This window comes from Protopterus annectens, chromosome 10.part0 (assembly GCF_019279795.1).
Source record: "Protopterus annectens isolate FY-2018-M chromosome 10.part0, PAN1.0, whole genome shotgun sequence".
NCBI lineage: Eukaryota > Metazoa > Chordata > Ceratodontiformes > Protopteridae > Protopterus > Protopterus annectens.
In genome coordinates this window covers 1,150,627,225-1,150,647,350 of record NC_056744.1, presented here as the reverse complement: position 1 = coordinate 1,150,647,350, position 20,126 = coordinate 1,150,627,225, and the positions used below count along the sequence as shown (strand labels likewise).

At 37.5% G+C, this 20,126-nt stretch overlaps 1 protein-coding gene across 1 annotated transcript in view; it reads right to left on the bottom strand.

Annotated features, from left to right (window-relative positions):
• LOC122813522 (carboxyl-terminal PDZ ligand of neuronal nitric oxide synthase protein-like) overlaps nt 1–20,126 on the bottom strand; it is a 2,813,298-nt gene that overhangs the window by 221,795 nt on the left and 2,571,377 nt on the right. Inside the window, exon 9 of the mRNA XM_044085881.1 lies at nt 10,215–10,380. Within this exon, the coding sequence (XP_043941816.1) occupies nt 10,215–10,380 (166 nt within the window). The remainder of the gene's footprint in view (nt 1–10,214; nt 10,381–20,126) is intronic.

Sequence of the window (20,126 nt, the reverse complement as noted above, 5' to 3'; positions counted from 1 at the left end):
CTGTAACCTCATGATCCACCTGGCTTCTCTTTGTTCCGTATAATTTCTATAATTTCCTAACCTACTATTCCTCTCTACTATCTCTGCTACTGTAAATTTAAAACTGTGTTTAGTACCAAAAGTAAGAACATGTCTCGCTATGGTGTTACTTTCATCTTCTTTGCTGACTGCATATATATGTTCTCGTACTCTGTCACGTAGTGTCCTGTTGGTCTTACCTACGTAAAAGCTGCTGCATGTGCAGGTAGCTATATATATCACATCTCTACTCTTACAGTCTCCATAAACATTGAAATTATATCTCCACCCTGTAATGGAGTGTATGAAATAATCTCGACCTGACATGTAACTGCATTGATTACATGACCTGCATGAAAAGGTACCTTTCCTATCAGAGATATATGTTTTTGGTTTAATATTTTCACAGCATAATAATCTTTTCAAGTTTTTTGTATTCCTATATGTGTAGTTCGGCCTTGGTCCTACTATTTGTTCTATCGTTGTAATGACCGTAAGAATATTCCAATTTCTTAGGCATAGCCGGTTTTAGGCACCAGCGAACCCTGTGGTCGCTGGGGGGCCCCCAACCACAGCAAGTTATCTTATCTTGATATTTTGTAACATGTCTGAGAAACCAACAACAGCTAGTACAGCAATCTTGTATACTTAATAAAGCAGGTAAGTAATAACAACTCATATTTATCTCCTTCAAAATCCAAACATCTTTAGTAATAGTAACAGCATTTTGTCAAGTAACAAGCTTTACAATTTCATTAAATATTTTTACCAATGACATAATGCCCCGGCCTAGGTTAAGCCCTGATGGTGGACATCCTCTTCACTAAAATTAACAATATAGCCAGTTTTAGGTACCTGCAATAACTGTGGCTGGAGGGGGCCCCTTAATCATCAATGACTGTGTGGGGGCCCCACAAAAACTGCTGTTGGTTGGGGAAAAATGAGGAGAAAAAATGTATTAAGTTTCAATTATACTCTTTAACCTGAACAGGACTGTGATATGACCCTGTTAGGACAAAGCTATAATGAACATAAGCAAAGTAAGCACTACAGAGATCGGCAGCCCAGTTTGACCAATCTCACTGCAAACTGTGGAGTTTAAGAAGAGCTGATGCTTCTAATCTTCAGAAATGATTTCTACTTCAAGGTTTTTATACATACTGGCAGAACAACTGATATTGTAACTCTCAACATCTTTGCTGAAGAATTCTGTTCAGTGATAAACATAATAGCATAATAAAGTCTCAAAATGAGGAACACATTTTATATATTACTCTAATTCATTTAAAAAGTTACTATAATAACACATTTTGCATCAACATGCATTTTTAGACAATAAAACTCTGATGACTGGATTTATTGTGACAGAGCAAAATTATGAGACAAAATCAGGAATATCTGTGAAATCAGGGATAGTGATAGGTATTAATTTATTTCTCACTGAGGTAAATAAAAGTGACTTATCCCTGTTGCTGTTTGATGTCTGCTAAACACAGTCACTGATCTTGTGTAGTAGTACTAGTGTTGTACAATGTACTTACTGAAATAAGTACAAAATTAGCATTGCTGTGGTGTGTGTGTGTGTGTGTGTGTGTGTGTGTGTGTGTGTGTGTGTGTGTGTGTGTGTGTAAAATATCACAGATTTTTATCAATGCACATATCCAATAATGCCGGAACACACACATTATTCTTCAGGGTATCAATAAAAATGTAGCTAACAAGTAATTATATTTCAAAAGTAAGGCGTAAAATATATCACAGAGCATTCAGACGCTTAGATCTTCTAGGAATCTGGTGGCCCCCACTCCCAAAACTGCATAAATGGATGCAGGAGGCTCCCTTAATCATCCTTGACTGTGGGGACCCCAAAAAAGCTGTTTTTGGTTGAGGAAAAATGACGAGAAAAAAATGCTTTCATTTTCTGATTGCACTCTTTAGCCCGAATAGAGTTATGATACAACCCTGTTAGGATAAAACTGATAATAGCCTCTGTCCTCAACCACAAACATTCTAAAACATCCCTGCTCAGATGTTTGTGTACAGAAACTTACCGTAGGTTATGAGGGTGCTGGGGATTGTGTAGTTATCATTTCCTTTACTTTTCTAACAGACCTCAGAGGTATACAAAGAAAGTTCCTTTAGCTCCTGTAGGGGCAGTGTACCGCCTGTTAGCAGCAAAGTAGAATACATTATTGCAATCATTATTTATTTTCGCTTTCCTCACAATCGAACATCAGGCACATATACAGCTGGTTGCCTTTGGGGGTTAGGATTGAAGAGTAAGTAGGCATGCTACGTATATGTATTTCAGAAGTCACTTGAAATATATGACTGTGGCCATTTGAATCTCTGCTTTCATCCCAATCTAACACCAGAGGGTTGCATAGGCAGTGACTGTCTTTTTGGGAGGATTAGGGAGGCAGGCAGTATTCCCGTACATGATCTGTGTATCCTCACAACAACTGACTTGTTAGTTTATTTTGAGCTACTATTTTTGTCAGCTTTGAATTTTAAGCCTTGAATACAACTTGTCTTCATTGAAAGAAAAAAATAAGACTGAAATTCTTTTTTCTTACTCACGATTTTTGTTTAGGCCACTTTTGGATTAAAAGGTTGGGAAATGCTCTGGCTTCTGGGGGCACCGGCTTAATTGAGTTATTTCCTAAATGGTTATTACTGTGCTGTCTTGGTCAAGAAAGTATATTGAAGAGACGGAAGGAAAACTAAAGCTGAACAGCAACAATGAATTTATTTCCTTAATCATCATTTCTGTTCAAGCCATCACTGGGTAAAAAAAATAAACTTAAAAAGCACTTTAGAGCATATATAAAGTTATGGCTTCTTGAAAAAGCTGAAGAAAAAAGGTAAAATGTGAGAAATGGAAGAAAAAAATTATTGTGCATAAGTGGGAAGCCCAACATAAGGGAAACAGAGGGGAAACTCTGGAGGGTGTGTTTTTTTTTGGCAGGGGCTGAAACAGTAATCAGTGCCTAGGGTTCCATTGCACATTAGTTCTCCCCTGTACATAGAGTTGTTGTAATGTATCCTTGTTACACCTAAATGCCAGTAACTGTAAAATGTCACTTTGTGAGATGGGCCAACACAGTGTGGTATGTATGCCTGTTGTAATAAGATCATTGTAGCTACAGGGTCAGTCTGTGTGTACTACTCCTAAAAGCCTGCAGCATGAACTAAAAAGATGGATAGAAGTGATGGCATGGTTCTAATAATGTATGTGCACTCCCAATATGCCATGACTATGTTGGCACAGGGAGTGCCCAGAGCTACTCCCCTCTTTTGTATATAATATTGTTCATTATATACAAAAACGTTGTTTTTTAATATTATTGCCATCAACATGGCACATCTCATTATCAATTCTCTGGGCATCTCTCTTTCTATTAAATAGAGTCTCATGTATTCTATACCAATATCATTTGGTATGGAAGTAAATAGAGAACTTACATCTAACGTCACCATATATTCTAGTTCTTCTTCTATCTCTTGAAACCTATACTCACTTAAACTTTCTATAAAAATGTTGTGTATCCCTTACTATTGTGGCTGTTTTCTCTACAACATTCCTAATATATTGTTTCTGTTAGCCACCCTTTACTAGCTATGATTGGTCTCATTGGTGGATTCTTAACGTCTTTGTGTACTTTGGGTAGTCCCCTGAATGTAGGAACTATGAGTGTTTCTATAAGGAAATACTTATATAGATCAAAATCTATGACTTCACATAGAAACAAGTCATACATCTCATCCTGTACACCATGTATGACCTTATTTAACTGTAGTGAATTTAAACCTGTAAATGTTATTTCACCTTCCAAAAGTTCTTTCATCTTTAATTCATAATTACGCTTATCTAAAATCACTACTGCTTCACCTTTATCTGCAGATCTTATGACTATATTGTTATTAGTTTGTAACGCTTTAAGAGCTTTTTGTTCATCACTGTTTAAATTGTGAAAGTCACTTTTGTTTTGTTTATTATTTCCTCTGTAGAGTGCTAGTAAATCCCTTTCACATGCCTTTTCGAATGTTTCTAAAAAAGGGTTCATTGCTGGCATAATAAGTAGAAGGTTTCTTAAACTTGAAATTTGTGTTGTCATTCATGGTATCATAGTGTTGTGCATCACTAAAACTTAATCTCAAATTAACATTCCTAGTAAACATTCTAAGGTCTACCAAAAAATCAGTACAATCTACATTTTTCGCTGGTATAAATGAAAGTCCCTTGTTTAACAGCTTCTTTTCATATGTTGTCAATTCATAGCTAGAAATGTTTATAACTAATTCAGACTCACTGGTTTTAATGTCTTTTTTTGAAATTCCAGTCTCTCCTCTGGAAACTTGTATTTCCGTTGATTCTGTTGTGGAGACCATGTTGACTTCCGATCCACTCATATAGGTAGTGGAAAAGGAGGAAAAACAGTCGGTGTTAAAGTAGATGTCTTCTTTTTCGTACTTGTCTCTTTTTCATGTTCAGTGTGAAAAAAACTGAAGAAGGGTTTGTGAAAGCCTGAAAGCTTTGTTATTATTAAAACGTCTTTTATTTTGGCATGTTGTTGAGTTCGTTTTTTCTGCTTTTCTTGGCTATTTTAAAATAAGACAATGGAGACTGCAGTTTGTCAAGTGAAGAGCAGCTGTTAGTGAAGAGTTGAAGTCAGTGGACACCCATGAAAGAAAACTCACCAAAAACTGTATATAAGATGAACGGTTTTAATTAATGTATTTCTGATGAAGTCTATGGTTTTATGGACGAAAATGTGTGGTATCTGCAGCGTTAAAGAGCTTTGTACACTGAATTTGCTGGGTGCGATCTCCGCTATTTTTCGACTTGATATCTGGTTACTGGTTGTTTTTGGCGGAACTACTCCAGGTTTCTATTACAAATTTACTGTAGGTAATATTAGTATGGTATATGATACAGTAGGACACAGTGCTTTGAAGGATGTTATAGAGAAGTATGGAAAAGGTAAAAGAATCAGGACTGTGTGCATGTCAGCATATCAAAATAATCGAGTGACAGTGTTAGTGAATGCGTGGCTGAGTAAAGAAATATGCATGAAGTATAGTATTCAGCACGGATGTCCTATGAGTGGAACACTGTTTGTAAAGCTAATGAATGTAATAGTGAGTGAAGTAGTTTATATAATGAAAGATGCTGGATATGTGATGAAAAGGAGGGGGCGATTCCAGTAGTTTTGACATATGTAGACCATATAGATGTAGCTGTCAAGAACAAAATATGGATGAGGGAAGTGTTAGTTTCTCTGAATAGATCTTTAAAGGAAATGGGAATGACCTTGAATAAAGATAAAAGTAAAAGTTTGGGTGATGTGTTGAAAATTGGGGGAGTGTATTTTTCAATGAATGAAAAGCTTTTACTACGGATAAAATTTAGGAACATTTATGTAGTTATGATGCAATGGGAGGGTTTGATAAAAGAAAGGAAAGAAATATGTCTGTAATACTGTAATACTACCTGTTGATTGCAATGCAAATATTTTTCTTGTAATTCTCTATATAATGTAACTGTATTGTGGAGATTTTCTCCCCAGGCCTCCACTGAAAATGGGCTCTCGAGCCCAGTGGACCTCCATGGTCACCAACCTGGAATAAATAAATATAACACAATCCTCCCAGCAGCAGCAGCATATAACAAAAACACAATCCCACCAGCAGCAGCATATAACAGAAACACAATTCCCCCAGCAGCAGCATATAACAGAAATACAATCCCCTCAGCAGCAGCATATAACAGAAAAACAATCCCCCAGCAGCAGCATATAACAGACACACAATCCCTGCAGCACATATAACAGAAACAGAATCCCCCCAGCAGCAGCAGCATATAAAAGACACACAATCCCCCCAGCAGCAGCAGCATATAAAAGACCCACAATCCCTCCAGCAGCATAAAACAGAAACACAATCCCCCCAGCAGCAGCATTTAACAGAAACACAATCCCCCACCCCAGCAGCAGCAGCATATAACAGAAGCACAATCCCCCCAGCGGCATATAACAGAAACACAATTCCCCCAGCAGCAGCATATAACAGAAACACAATCTCACAGCAGCAGTATTTAACAGAAACACAATCCCCCCAGCAGCAGCATTTAACAGAAACACAATCCCCCACCCCAGCAGCAGCAGCATATAACAGAAGCACAATCCCCCCAGCGGTATATAACAGAAACACAATTCCCCCAGCAGCAGCATATAACAGAAACACAATCTCACAGCAGCATATAACAGAAACACAATCTCACAGCAGCATATAACAGACACACAATTCCCCCAGCAGCAGCATATAACAGAAACACAATCCCCCAGCAGCAGCATATAACAGAAACACAATCCCCCAGCAGCAGCATATAACAGAAACACAATCCCACAGCAACATATAACAGACACACAATTCCCCCAGCAGCAGCATTTAACAGAAACACAATCCCCCATCCCAGCAGCAGCATATAACAGAAGCACAATCCCCCCAGCGGCATATAACAGAAACACAATTCCCCCAGCAGCAGCATATAACAGAAACACAATCTCACAGCAGCATATAACAGAAACACAATCTCACAGCAGCATATAACAGACACACAATTCCCCCAGCAGCAGCATATAACAGAAACACAATCCCCCAGCAGCAGCAGCATATAACAGAAACACAATCCCACAGCAACATATAACAGACACACAATTCCCCCAGCAGCAGCATATAACAGAAACACAATCCCCACAGCAGCATATAACATACACACAATCCCCCCAGCAGCAGCAGCATATTACAGAAACACAATTCCCCCAGCAGCATATAACAGACAGACAATCCCAACAGCAGCAGCAGAATATAACAGAAACACAATCCCCCAAGCAACAGCAACATCAGCAGTAGCATACAACAGAAACACAATCCCTGCAGCAGCATATAACAGAAACAAAATCCCCCAGCAGCAGCATATAACAGAAACACAATCCCCCTAGCAGCAGTAACAGTACATAACAGAAACACAATCCCCTCAGCAGCAGCATATAACAGAAATACAGTCCCGCCAGCAGCAGCATATAACAGAAACAGAATCCCTCCAGCAGCAGCAGCATATAATAGACACACAATCCCCCCAGCAGCATATAACAGACACACAATCCCTCCAGCAGCATATAACAGACACACAATCCCTCCAGCAGCAGCATAAAACAGAAACACAATCCCCCCAGCAGCAGCATTTAACAGAAACACAATCCCCACAGCAGCATTTTAACAGAAACAGAATCCCCCACAGCAGCAGCATATAACAGAAACACAATCCCCCCACCCCAGCAGCAGCAGTATATAACGGAAGCACAATCCCCCCAGCAGCATATAACAGAAACATAATCCCACCTGCAGCAGCATATAACAGAAACACAATCCCCACCCCAGCAGCAGCAGTATATAACAGAAGCACAATCCCCCCAGCAGCATATAACAGAAACATAATCCCACCTGCAGCAGCATATAACAGAAACACAATCCCCCCAGCAGCAGCATATAACACAAACATAATCCCCGCAGCAGCGTATATATCAGAAACACAATCCCCCCAGCAGCAGCATATAACAGAAACACAATACCCCAGTAGCAGCATATAACAGAAACAAAATCTCCCCAGCAGCAGTATATAACAGAAACACAATCCCCGCAGCAGCATTTTACAGAAACACAATCCCCCAGCAGCAGCATATAACAGAAACAAAATCCCCGCAGCAGCATTTTACAGAAACACAATCCCCCCACCCCAGCAGCAGCATATAACAGAAACACAATCTGCCCACCCCAGCAGCAGCATATAACAGAAACACAATCTGCCCACCCCAGCAGCAGCATATAACAGAAACACAATCTGCCCACCCCAGCAGCAGCATATAACAGAAACACAATCCCCCACACCAGCAGCAGCATATAACAGAAACACAATCCCCACCCCAGCAGCAGCAGTATATAACAGAAGCACAATCCCCCCAGCAGCATATAACAGAAACATAATCCCACCTGCAGCAGCATATAACAGAAACAGAATCCCTCCCTCCCCAGCAGCAGCATACTTCAGAAAGTGAAACACAATCCCTGCAGCATATGTGAAACATTTTACCACAGAAACAATCCCTGAAGCAGCAGCTCTCCTAACCAGAAACATGCCTGAAGCAGCAGCAGCATTACTCTCTCCTAACCAGGCAGACAATGGAAGTTAAACGTCGTGCCTAAGTAAGTCAGACGCATGCATGGATCTTCTGGTCCTCCCTAAAGATGCTAAATTTTAGTTTCTTCGCTGCCACAGGGACTAGACAAGACCATCTTGTCTTGTAAAAGTGTGGGGGGGGGCGCTCCCTCCCCCTCACTCAATGGTTCCAGGGCCTATGATGCTGCAGGAATGCCTACTAATCTATTAGAATGAACTCTGACTTCTCAAAACAAATGTCATATTTATGGTAACAAAATACTGTACAATTAGTAAGTCATTTGGGAAGGGCTCATTTATTGATAAGATCACCCTACCTTCCTTTCTTAAAAGATGCAAATAGATGGTTAGAATGTATCAGATAATGTGTTTATTTATTGTAATTTTTAAGGTCTCAATGGAAATGCACAGCATATGTAACTGTATTTCTTTTTTTCTTGTTGGGGTTGGGGCTGCTAAGTGAATAGACTGGTTAAAAGCAATCTTAAGATACCAGTTCTAGCGTAAAAAGAATTAGTACTCAGCAACCATGTCTTTCTGAAAACTGTATAAGGTTCTCTACAAATTAAGGCCTGTAACTCAAATTCCTTTTTGTAAAATGACTATGACCATAAGTTTTTTAAGAAACATGTTGAAGGTCTGCAGTATAGTTGGGGTCAAATGATAAAAAATCTATTTTTAAAGCATAATTTCTCTGATCCCATGAAGGAAGAAGAATATCTTAAAATTTTAATCAAGGTATCCCCTTCAAGAATCATTTCACATTTTACATCAGAAGAAATGATAGGACACAGGGGTCCCTATTATTTTGTCGAAAAACTGGATCATCAAACATTTCCAATGGCATTTTATCGAACATGCCATTCATTGAACTGTTCTGAGATTGCATTATGGTGGGGATTTGGAAATTTGCCCTTTCCCCACTGTAGTGCAGTCTTGGAGTTAATGAGATGAATTAGACATGTTAGTAACCCACATGGTGACAAGGAAGTGCCTGGAAACTTTATGTACAGGTACAGACACATGAAGATAAGCATCCTGCAAGTCATTAGTGATAAATATGGGGTTTGATATCAGAAAAGGAATTGGGGTTTATAATGTCACTATCTTGAACTTTTGTGATTTGTTAATTAAAGTTTGTGGTACTTAGAATGGGCTGCTATGGATTTTCTTTTTTGGCAATAGAAAACTTTGAATAAAACTTTGTCTCTCATTCTTTTTGTAAAACTGATAATTTATTGTGCTTGTCCAATAACTGCTGACTACTTATCCATGCCAAATGGTTTGACAACATCTATTCAAACATGGATTATAGTCAGATTACCAGAGACCCTTCCAGTTATGTAGGAAAGCTTCTGAAACCATCATTGACTTCTTCAAACTGGAGAGGATGGGATTTGGCCAAGGCCCCCTGGCATGATCTGAAATCCACAATAAAAACAGGACAGTCAAAGTTTCTTCAAAAATAATGTATTATTCAAAATTACAGTGCTTATAGATGATACTAGTATTTGTTTCAGAGCCAGGGGAGACCCCATTAAGTAGTTAAAATGTTTTTTGAGAAGAAGAAAAGAAGAAATGTGGAATCCCTTTTTAAACCTATAAACCTGCAAGGCTCTACACTTTGCATTCACGTACAGTTTAATAAACCTAGGTACATCTTTTTTTATAATTTGTAAAACTATTGCAATGTATGACATGTTGGTTTCTGCTGATGTTTGATGAACCAGTGGGGACAAACAACTTCCAAAGATTATAACATTCCATTCCAGCCACATGTGGCCCCCATAATTTGTCCACTTTGCTGGCAAGATGAGGCATGCAAAACTTTGCATATATATCTACGTTAAACGCAAACCCTGAATATCTGGCAACCCATCCCATTTGTAATCCTGTGCCGTGAAATTAAATACAATCAGTTCTCCTGTTCAATGAAACACATGACTGACTGACTTACTGGGATTGTGGCCGTTGAGTTTGAGCTCCAGCTCCTGCACTTGCCTGACGAGAAGTGTGATGTGCTGCAGTAGGTCCTTGTTCTGTAGAAGGAGCTGATGTACACGGGCCTGGACTTCCAGACGTGCTGCTACCTCTGCTGCCAGTTGGTCCTTCAGCAGGTGAACCTGTAAACATAGAGCAGTACACAGGTCATATACATCCTTCTATGGCATAGCATATCAAAACTGCAAGCAGTAGCATGTTACAACATGAAAACCATGAAACCCAGGTTCAGAATATGGCACACTGTAAAGGCTTTACAGCACAGTCAGAGCTAACTATGTAAGTATTTCAGAGGTATAGATGGTGCTACAAAGAATGGAAGTAGGAATAACAGATGTTGTTGTTGTGTCTTCCAGCTTTTTCCCGGTTAGGGGTCGCCACAGTGGAACTCCGGTCCGCTAATGATTGGCAGTAGAGTTTTACATGCCGAGTTGCCAGCCTTGACACACAACCTTCAACGAAGGTACGCCCATTCACGCATGTCTCTACACAGAAGACGCTCTAGCTGAGAATCGAACAAGACAATGTCTTATTATGAGGCGACAATGCTACCGCAGCACATAACAGATATCCATTTTAAAAAATTGCAATAAAACTAGAATTTCTTAACTTACCAACAGAATACTGGCTACCTCAACTGCAATCTATGTACTTCAGTAGAGGATAAAATGTCCTGGGTACTTACAAGAAGTAGATAAGAGTGATACTTATGGTGTAATCTGATTATTTTGTGTTGCGCATGATACATTTTATCATGCTCTGCGTGCATTTGTAATGTCACCAGGAAGTTCAAGTCATGCTTACACAATACTTTTTCTTCACCATCTAAAGTACTGTGTGCATTTCAGGTGCTACTCAGCTATGAACATATGTACAGTACACTCATACAGAACATAACAAAGAAATGGCACTGTTCCTGAACTGCTAAAAATGTCATTTTCTGATTTCTCACTATGATACAAAGCAATGTTTAGAAAGTATACACATGCATACAACAGTGAAGTGTATGCATGATATTTTTGGGTACACTGTGTTATACTCAAAAACATAAAAAGAAGTGCTGTGCTGATCTATTATCAAAAACACAAGAAAAAGGAGGTAATGCTAAGCATTTTACTGGACCAACAAAGATTTCAGCAAGACAACTACCTCAAATTTTTGGATTAGACAAGCCCTTCATTTGAACCTAAGTAGTCCCAAAGTTCAAGATGGTTCTACTGAAAAATCTCCACTGATTCAATAGAAGGTATCACAACACCTGTATGTTATTATGCTGTGCTTCGACTTGTGGCCTGTCTTTGAATCTGGATGTATATAGTTCTTTGCCTCCTGCAGCTCAAGGTTCATGAAACAATACTTCCTGGAAGTTGGGAGGATGACTTAATGGCTAAGGTGTTTGCCTTACAAACACAAGGTGCAAGGTTCGAGTCTCACAAGGGATAATTAGCTTGGCTTAAAATGGCTCGCAAGGGCAGTTAGCTTAGTACTAAACTATGAACTGAAATTGTTAAATAAACTGTAGCAGTACAACAGTATTAATATGTCTTGCATCAGTTCAGGTTTTCTTCAGCACTGAAAACATCACAAGTAGAAACAACTGTAATATTAACATCCTCATCTCCAACATCTACCATACCATAAATGTGTAATTATACAGACAATAGGGCAGATGCTATCTAACAAATCCAAAGGAATACTACATTTTATGCAACAAAAAATATCTGTGTAGCACAGCTGGTAAAAGCATCTTTGTCTGAACCAAAATGCTTTGGGTTCTAGTCCCCCATTTAGAACATACATGCAATTCTTGCACCTCAGTGCTACTAAGGAAGCATGGACCGTGAATCAGATGTAATACTAAAAGTGATGTGTTTGACATCCCATCAAGGTGGTGGGTACAGTCTTACTAAAAGTGATGTGTTTGCCATCCCATCATGGTGGTGGTACAGTCTTACTAAAAGTGATGTGTTTGCCATCCCATCATGGTGGTGGTACAGTCTTACTAAAAATGATGTGTTTGCCATCCCATCATGGTGGTGGTACAGTCTTACTAAAAATGATGTGTTTGCCATCCCATCATGGTGGTGGTACAGTCCTACTAAACGTGATATGTTTTGGAATCTGGCCCACTGTGTTTGTGGTTGTTGGTGTGTTCCATACACTCTGCCACCTCATTAACAGTTAAGCACATGAAGTACAAAAATAAGAACGCAGAAAGATACTTCTTTTTCTTTTATAGTAGGCTACAGTGTTTCTATTATACAGGGATCTTAAGGGGACAATATTATGTACACATCAATAAAATTACAAATTTATTAACAATCACACACCATTTTCAGCAATTCAGACTTTTGACAGGATTATTAATATGAGATCTACGCAGCAGATTATCTACGCTTTACCTTATTAAGGAAATAATTTTTGAATTCCCCATCCCATACTCTTTCATCTCTTTCTACACGCCCTGTGTCAGTCTTAGGTTACAAACAGGAACTATTACTATTTTTTCCTGATCTACCTTTGGCTTCTTTTGTGGTAGGGCAACCAGGTGACCTCCCACTTTACATGGTTTTTAAATGCTGTGGGACTGTACCCCAAACATTTACAGAGTACAGTACGATAAAGTACAGTACAACACATCTCAATACAACTAAATAGAGCCAATCATGAGTGGACAGGTGATCCTCTGTGGCGACCCCTAACCGGGAAAAGCTGAAAGAAGAAGAAGGAGAAGGAGAAGAAGAGTACAATGTTATAGGGAACACATGAATAGCAGTCACGGATGCAACAGCCAAATAATCTAAGAGATATTCAATACAGTAAAACAGAATCAGAAACTGCAGGCAGCGATGCCACTGTAGAATATTCCAATGCAGTATGAACTTATTAGTCAACAAGTGAACAGGAGGCATGAATGCTACAGCACAATATTCCAAGGTTTGCAGATAACTGATTGCAAGAGCCAGCTAATACAACAGATATTTGGTACAACAGGCACAGATGGGATAATACAGTAATCAGGGTGTCAGCACCAGTAGGGAGTGCAGAAAATTAGAAGTAAAGTAGCAAAGTGTGTGTCAAAGAGATGTTTAAATACAACAGGCATACAAAGTGACCAAAGACTTAATTAAAAGTATACTTATTAATATTTATTCTGGTAAATGACTACTGAAAGATATTTTTGTTAGTCATTTTTAGTTAGTTTTTTTAATAAAGTTTTAATTAGTTGGTTAGACTATACAAAGTGTTAAATAAACTGGTCTTAGGTTGTAATTTATCTCTAGATAAAGTTTGAGTTAGCACAGTCTCTGATTACACTATGGTATTAAGGGGGAAGTGGGGCTTGGCTAAAAGAGTGATTTTAATGCTTTTATTGCTCTTAACAGAACCATCCTCTGCAACTACCCCCTTGTTCCAAACAACCAGATTATATACAATTATACAACGAAACCCCCATTAATATTCCAAAACTTGCACGCTGATTGGTCAGCGTGCCTGTTATAAATCAGACTTATACTAATGGAAAAAGGTCCGGTCACCCTCCATTTTTGTGTTGGACAGCAACGGAGAATGGAAGAGCTCCGTTGCTGTTATCTTGCTATATTAAACAAGTTTAATATAGCGTGATATCTTAAAAAAAAAGAAGCAATGGAGAAAGGAAGATCTCCGTTGCTTTTTTTTTAGATATCTCACTATGTTAAACTCTTTTAACATAGCGAGACACCTTTTAAAAAGCAACGGAGATCTTCCATTCTCCGTTGCTTCCACACATAGCCTTGATGTACTGCGTAACCATACGCATGTGCAGTACATCAGAACTGCCGCAGAATACTGGGCAGCTGCGGAAGGGCAGCAAGGAGGCATTATACAATGCCATTATTTAAGAAAAGTATTTTTTTTCTTAAACAATATCATTGTATAATAGCAATAACCCACTTCTGGGTGTGGGTAATTCTGGATTTACCCACAGTTGTCTTTGTTTGGCCATTTGGGCTTCGCCCTCGTGACCAAACCACACCAACCATGGGTAAATACAGCATTACCCACACCCAGGTGTGGGCTATTGCTTAAGTAAGGAATGTTTTTGATGTTTTTCATTACACTCAACTAGGACCACTTGCTTGTGTGTTTCAAAAAAGGGTATTCTATTTTAACTCAACTGTGGACTACCTACTATTTTCTATATGGTGCCGCCATCCTCACTAATATACACTCTTCACTAAAAAACAAACTTGATATATGCTACAATAAAATTGCTAGATTTGCAACAAATGCTAGATCCTCATCACATCACTGTTCCTCACTGCAACAACTAAGCTGTCTTGAACTTCCACTTTGTCTCAACTACCTCCACTTAATTACTGCACATAAAATAATATATAAACCAACAGCTTGTCCAGCTCTCTCCTCCATATTAACTCTTTACCATCCAAACAGGCACCTTAGATCTGAAAACAAAATTCTACTTAAAGTCAATAAACCTCAACTTCCAGCTGGCCAAATGCTTTACTCCTTCACTACTTCCAAACTTTGGAATGACCTCCCAACCTCAATAACCTCCAGCTCATACCCTGCTCTCTTTAAAAATCCCTCAGACAACACCTCTCTACCTGCTGGTTATGCTTATGCCAAAAATAACTCTTCTTCTTTTGTCACTACTCCCACTCTCTGGGGCTACAGGTATGCACTCGTAGCAGGTCTGCAGCCATACCTGTGACTGTTACTACTCTGCCTACACAGATTTAAATGCATGTAAATAATTGTATATGATGTTACTGTGTTTTCTGCCTCCCAACCAGTAATGTCTATGGCATCTATATGACCAAAAGTACATGTTAATATCATTGATGGACTACCATAAAACTGCAATGGAATTGCTAAAAAACTGTAAATAGTGCTACATTTTGATATTTGTATTTCTGTAATGTTGACTTTTATGTAGAGCTTTTCTCCTTGGGCCTCCACTGAAAATGGGCTCACCTAGGCCCAGTGGACTTTCCCGGTAAACAAATGCAATAAATAAATAAATAATTTTGTAGCACGTATTTTACAATTATATTTTACTATTTGAGTTTTATTAAGTGAACTAAGTGCATAACATAACCTAGGAAGTGCACATCACACCCTCCACACTGCAAAGTTTCTTCTTGGTTTGATATTTTACAGTTACACAGTCAAGGCTCATATCCATAACACAAGGAGAAGATTACAGTTGAAAGTGGAAACGGATGATAATGAAGCAAGAGAGTGGATTTTTGGATGCAGATCCTTAAGGATAATAGTAAAAATGATACAGAATATTACCTTCATAAAGTAGCGAAAAGTATTATAAGAAATAAGCCAATACAAGAAAGGAGATTTTGCCAAAAAGGATGACTGCAAGTATTAGTATAGAAAATAAGCAAGGGGAGCTGGAATTTACTGGGGATGCTTAGCAAAGAAGCTATGATCTTTGGAGTAAATAACTCAAATAGGAAAGATAATAGAGTGGGATGAGTCCAAGAAGACATTTGAACTGCAGGCTACAGACTGCCTCCCCCTGCCAGGACTTGATCTTGGAGTAAAGTCGGAGAGAAGGGGATATGGGACTAAGTGAAAGACCTGCTCTGGTAGAGTTTGCAATGAATCTAGAATAGAAGCAGCTGTTAAAAGGGGACAATTAGTAGGACATATAAAATGTTACACGATAACTATAAGAAGAAATCAGAGGAGGTTAGAAATGACTGGGAAGAGACTGCAAAAGCAATTTACAAGAAAACAATGTGAAGACATACGCATGGTTCCCAAGTATGCAACCAAGTCAAGAAGGTTTATGATCTCTGCTTGGAAGTGTTTGCATATGTATTTTTATACCCCAGGCAGACTTTAAAGGATTTTTTCCTCAGGTAGACTGCAAATGTTGGATGTGTGATGGTGAAGAAAGAGGTAGCATACGTTTTGGGAGTGTAATGGAAGATTTAAAAAATTCCCTATAGAATACGCTTATCAGAAATATTGCATGAGCAAATGACTGCAAGTAAGGAAATGATTCTTCTGAGGTGAGACACAGGATCTGAAATGCCTAGAAATGGTAAAGCCTTATTAAGTTTAATTCTGTTGTGTGCCAAAAAGGAATTACTAGAAAATGGAAATCAAAGTCTAAAACAACTGTATTTGAAGTATTGAATATCGTAACAGATATAAAAGAACTGGAAGAATGATCTTTAGAAAAGGTAAGGAGCAAATAACAGAAATAAATGGAAACTGTGGGAACAATACATGCAGAAGAATGTTCAGGAGGAGAAAGGTTTAGGGGAAGGCAGGAATTCAGCAATTTTTTTGTAATGCTGGACTGATGATAGTAGCAAAGAAAAATATATGTGCTTACAACTCTCAACTGTCCAGATTTCTGGCTCTTATTTTTGGCCAGTTCATCATAAAATTTGTGATTTTCTGGCAAATCATTGAGGACTGAAGTCACAAAATAAAGCCATACTTTGAGTTTCAGACTTCATATCTTTCAGAAAATATATAATAATGCAAAATCTGTTATTCTAGCAACTTTCTAAGTTTATAGGAACAATATTTAAAATCTGTCCCTATTTTTGGACCTTTGTCCCCCCATTACTTCCGGCTTTGTCCAGATTTCTTGTGCTGCGAGGTTGAGAGGTCTATATGTGATGTATACTGTATTTAAATGGAAAAATGTTAAAATGGTTTGTTTTATTTTCTGTTAATGTATGTTTGCCTATGTCTTAAGTGATAATTTAATAAAAGTGTTAAAAAACATACATAATTTGTCGATGAAATTGTCAGTATCAGTAGTTTAAAGGTAGCACACTTGACTTTGATAATGGAAGATAAAAAGACTGTGGGCTGTATTCCCACATCAGGTGCATGCAGTATTTTTCTAGTACTGATACTATATTGCATCTTGGGGGTGGAGGCTGTATTCCTGAGTATGCTGTCCTGTAGATATGATGCTAAACTAAGTTCCCATCTACCTGATCATGTGGTAGCTTAGGTGGATGTAAAAGATCTCATGACATTTACAGAAAAAGTTAAGGTGCTTTATTGAAATTCATATTTAACATATTTATTAACTCAAAGAGACAAAATATTAGTAAAATATTACATAAAAATTATTACATACAAAAGAAATGATCCACTTCAACCACTTGCCACTTTTTTTCCCATAACCAAAAATCGAATCTGCATAATAACAACATTCATTTCCCATTTTAGTTCTATAGTAGTTTCTCACTTCTGGCTTTCCAAATAAAATAAAACTAATTCTATCTACTCCATCTACTTTTCATTATGCAAATTCACCCCAGTCATCACTTCTTTATTCCTATATTTACATTGTGGAAGTCCAAGAATTCTCTGTTGCAACATAATACATGAGAAAGTGTTAAGTAATCTCTTCTTTTCCACAGTATACCTTACATCTTCTTTTAATTTATATTTCACTGAGCTTTTAATGGATAATTGCACCACGAACACTTATAAAACAGAGAAACCAAAATGCAGAGGTAACGATGTCCCAAACAGCTTGGAGAAATAATCCACAACAGTTTTTTAGCGCTTTCAGTCACCAGTTTATTATGCGACCTTCCTCAGAAACAATTAATTTACTCCATTACTTCCTTTTATGTCTCGTAACAGGAAATTACCTCATGATTACACAAATTAATTTAAAGTGCCATGTCTTACCACTTCTATCTAGAATTATATGTTAAAATTCAACCTTCAATAAAAGTTCTTTGTATAAAAAACATCTTTTTGTAAAACTTATTTCTGTACTTTACAAATAATATCAAGTTGTGTTGTGTGATGTCACAATAAAAAAATTGTTATCTATACTTTAAAAAACATTTTAAATTTATTGTGTCGTTCAATCCAGGGAACTTGTCAGCTCCTAGATGGAGCTGCCAATATGCTTCCTTGCATTCTAGGATGTTATTTAGATCACCATTGAAACAAATGTTTTCTACACTATCCAAAACAAAGAATTCAAACTTTTTGAATTCTTCACAAATGATGGAATGTCTGAACAAAGCATTAAATTTGTCTTTCTTTTTTATGGCCAAGTTGTGTTCGTAAACACGTCTTTTTAAACTTCTTTTGGTTTTGTTAAATAGGTCTATTGTAATAAACGATGTGTTTGAAATAAATCTACACTGTTTGCAATTATTACAACTGTATGTTCCTTTTTTAATTGTACATGCCCAGGAAGGTTTTTTCGTTTCTGCATGGAATACCAACATACTTTTAATGTTGGAAACCTTTTTGTAAGTGAATTTTGGACTTAAACCTAAATTATCAGCTAGGTTTTTATTCCCCACTATAATATTCCAATTTTGTGTGATTATGTTTTTTATCCTCCATAATTCATCCACTATGGGAACGGGGAAAGCTATTCAAAAATTGTCATTATTTTCCAGTTTACCACTATTTTCAAACTAATTTCCAGCCTGCACCATGACTTCTGTAGACTGTAAAATTGGTTTTGCCACATTTTTCCTCAAATTCTGAACTTCTTTTTCTATTTCCTTGATCCACTTGTTGTTATAACCTCTTTTTTCAAATAACTTGTTCAAAATTCTTCCTTCTTTCAAAAAAAATCTCATCATCTGATGTCAACCTACTCAATCTTATATACTGTCCCTTAATGACCCCCTTCTTCATATGGACAGGGTGCAAGCTGTCATTGTGCAAATATTGGTTTGCAAAATAGGGTTTTCTGTAAATTTGGCTCGAGAATTTTCTATTCTCCACATCAATCTTCATATTGATGTCCAAAAAGTTGATTGTCTTGCCAAATTCACCAAATTTAAACTTCAAAAAAGTGGTGGTATTGTTAAGATCCTCAACTAATTCTGCAAATTCTAAATAATCTCCTGACCATAAGAAAATCAGGTCATCTATAAACCTATAGTTTAACCTGACTTTCGAATAGTTTGGGTGCGTTTCTAGATATTTTTGCTCCCAATTTGCCATTACCATATTCGCAAATGCAGGAGCTACTCTTGCACCCATCGCTACTCCTGATGTCTGCTGGTACATTTTTTTGTTGAATGTAAAGAAATTGTTTTCTAGTACAATTTCCATGAGGGCACAACAGGTGTTTATTTTTGTACTTGTGAGAGTAGAATTTTTGTACAAATACTCTCTCATATATTCAATTCCTACTTGCTGGTCTATAGAAGTGTAAAGACTCCTGACGTCTAATGTACCAAAATTTTAATTTTCGCTTTCAATCAAAAAATTCCTTAAGATTTCCAATAAATGCCAGGAATCCCTCAAATAATGTTTAGACTTCTGAACTATTGGGTTTAATGTTTTGTCTAGCCAGATGGATATATTTTCTGTTTTTGACATCCTAGCTGATATAATAGGTCTAAAAGGGATGTTTTCTGTGTTCTCTTGAATTTTTGGAATTCCAAATAGATTCGGCAATTTGGGTTCTTCTACCAACATATATTCATAAGTTTTGAAATCTATTTCTCCTTGACTTAACATGTCAAACAGGAAACTATTTATTGTGTTGTATTTTGCCTTTACTGTTTCCTTACCTATATTCCTATATGTGTTCTCATCTGCCAGAGAATCTTCCATATTTTTTATATATTCCTCACTGTTCATAATCACTATTTTTCCACCTTTATCGGCTTTCATTATTCTAATACTTCTATCGTTACTCAAAGAACGTAAAGCCTTTGTCTCTAAATCTGACAAATTATTGTCATAAATGTTGTGTTTTATTTTTCTGAATTCTTTCTCACAACAGTTTTGAAAAACCTGTAAGGTGTTAAGCAAAGGTGGATTATAGGTGCTAGGCTTTGTGACGTTTGATGTTCCCCCACTGTTGACACTGACTATATCG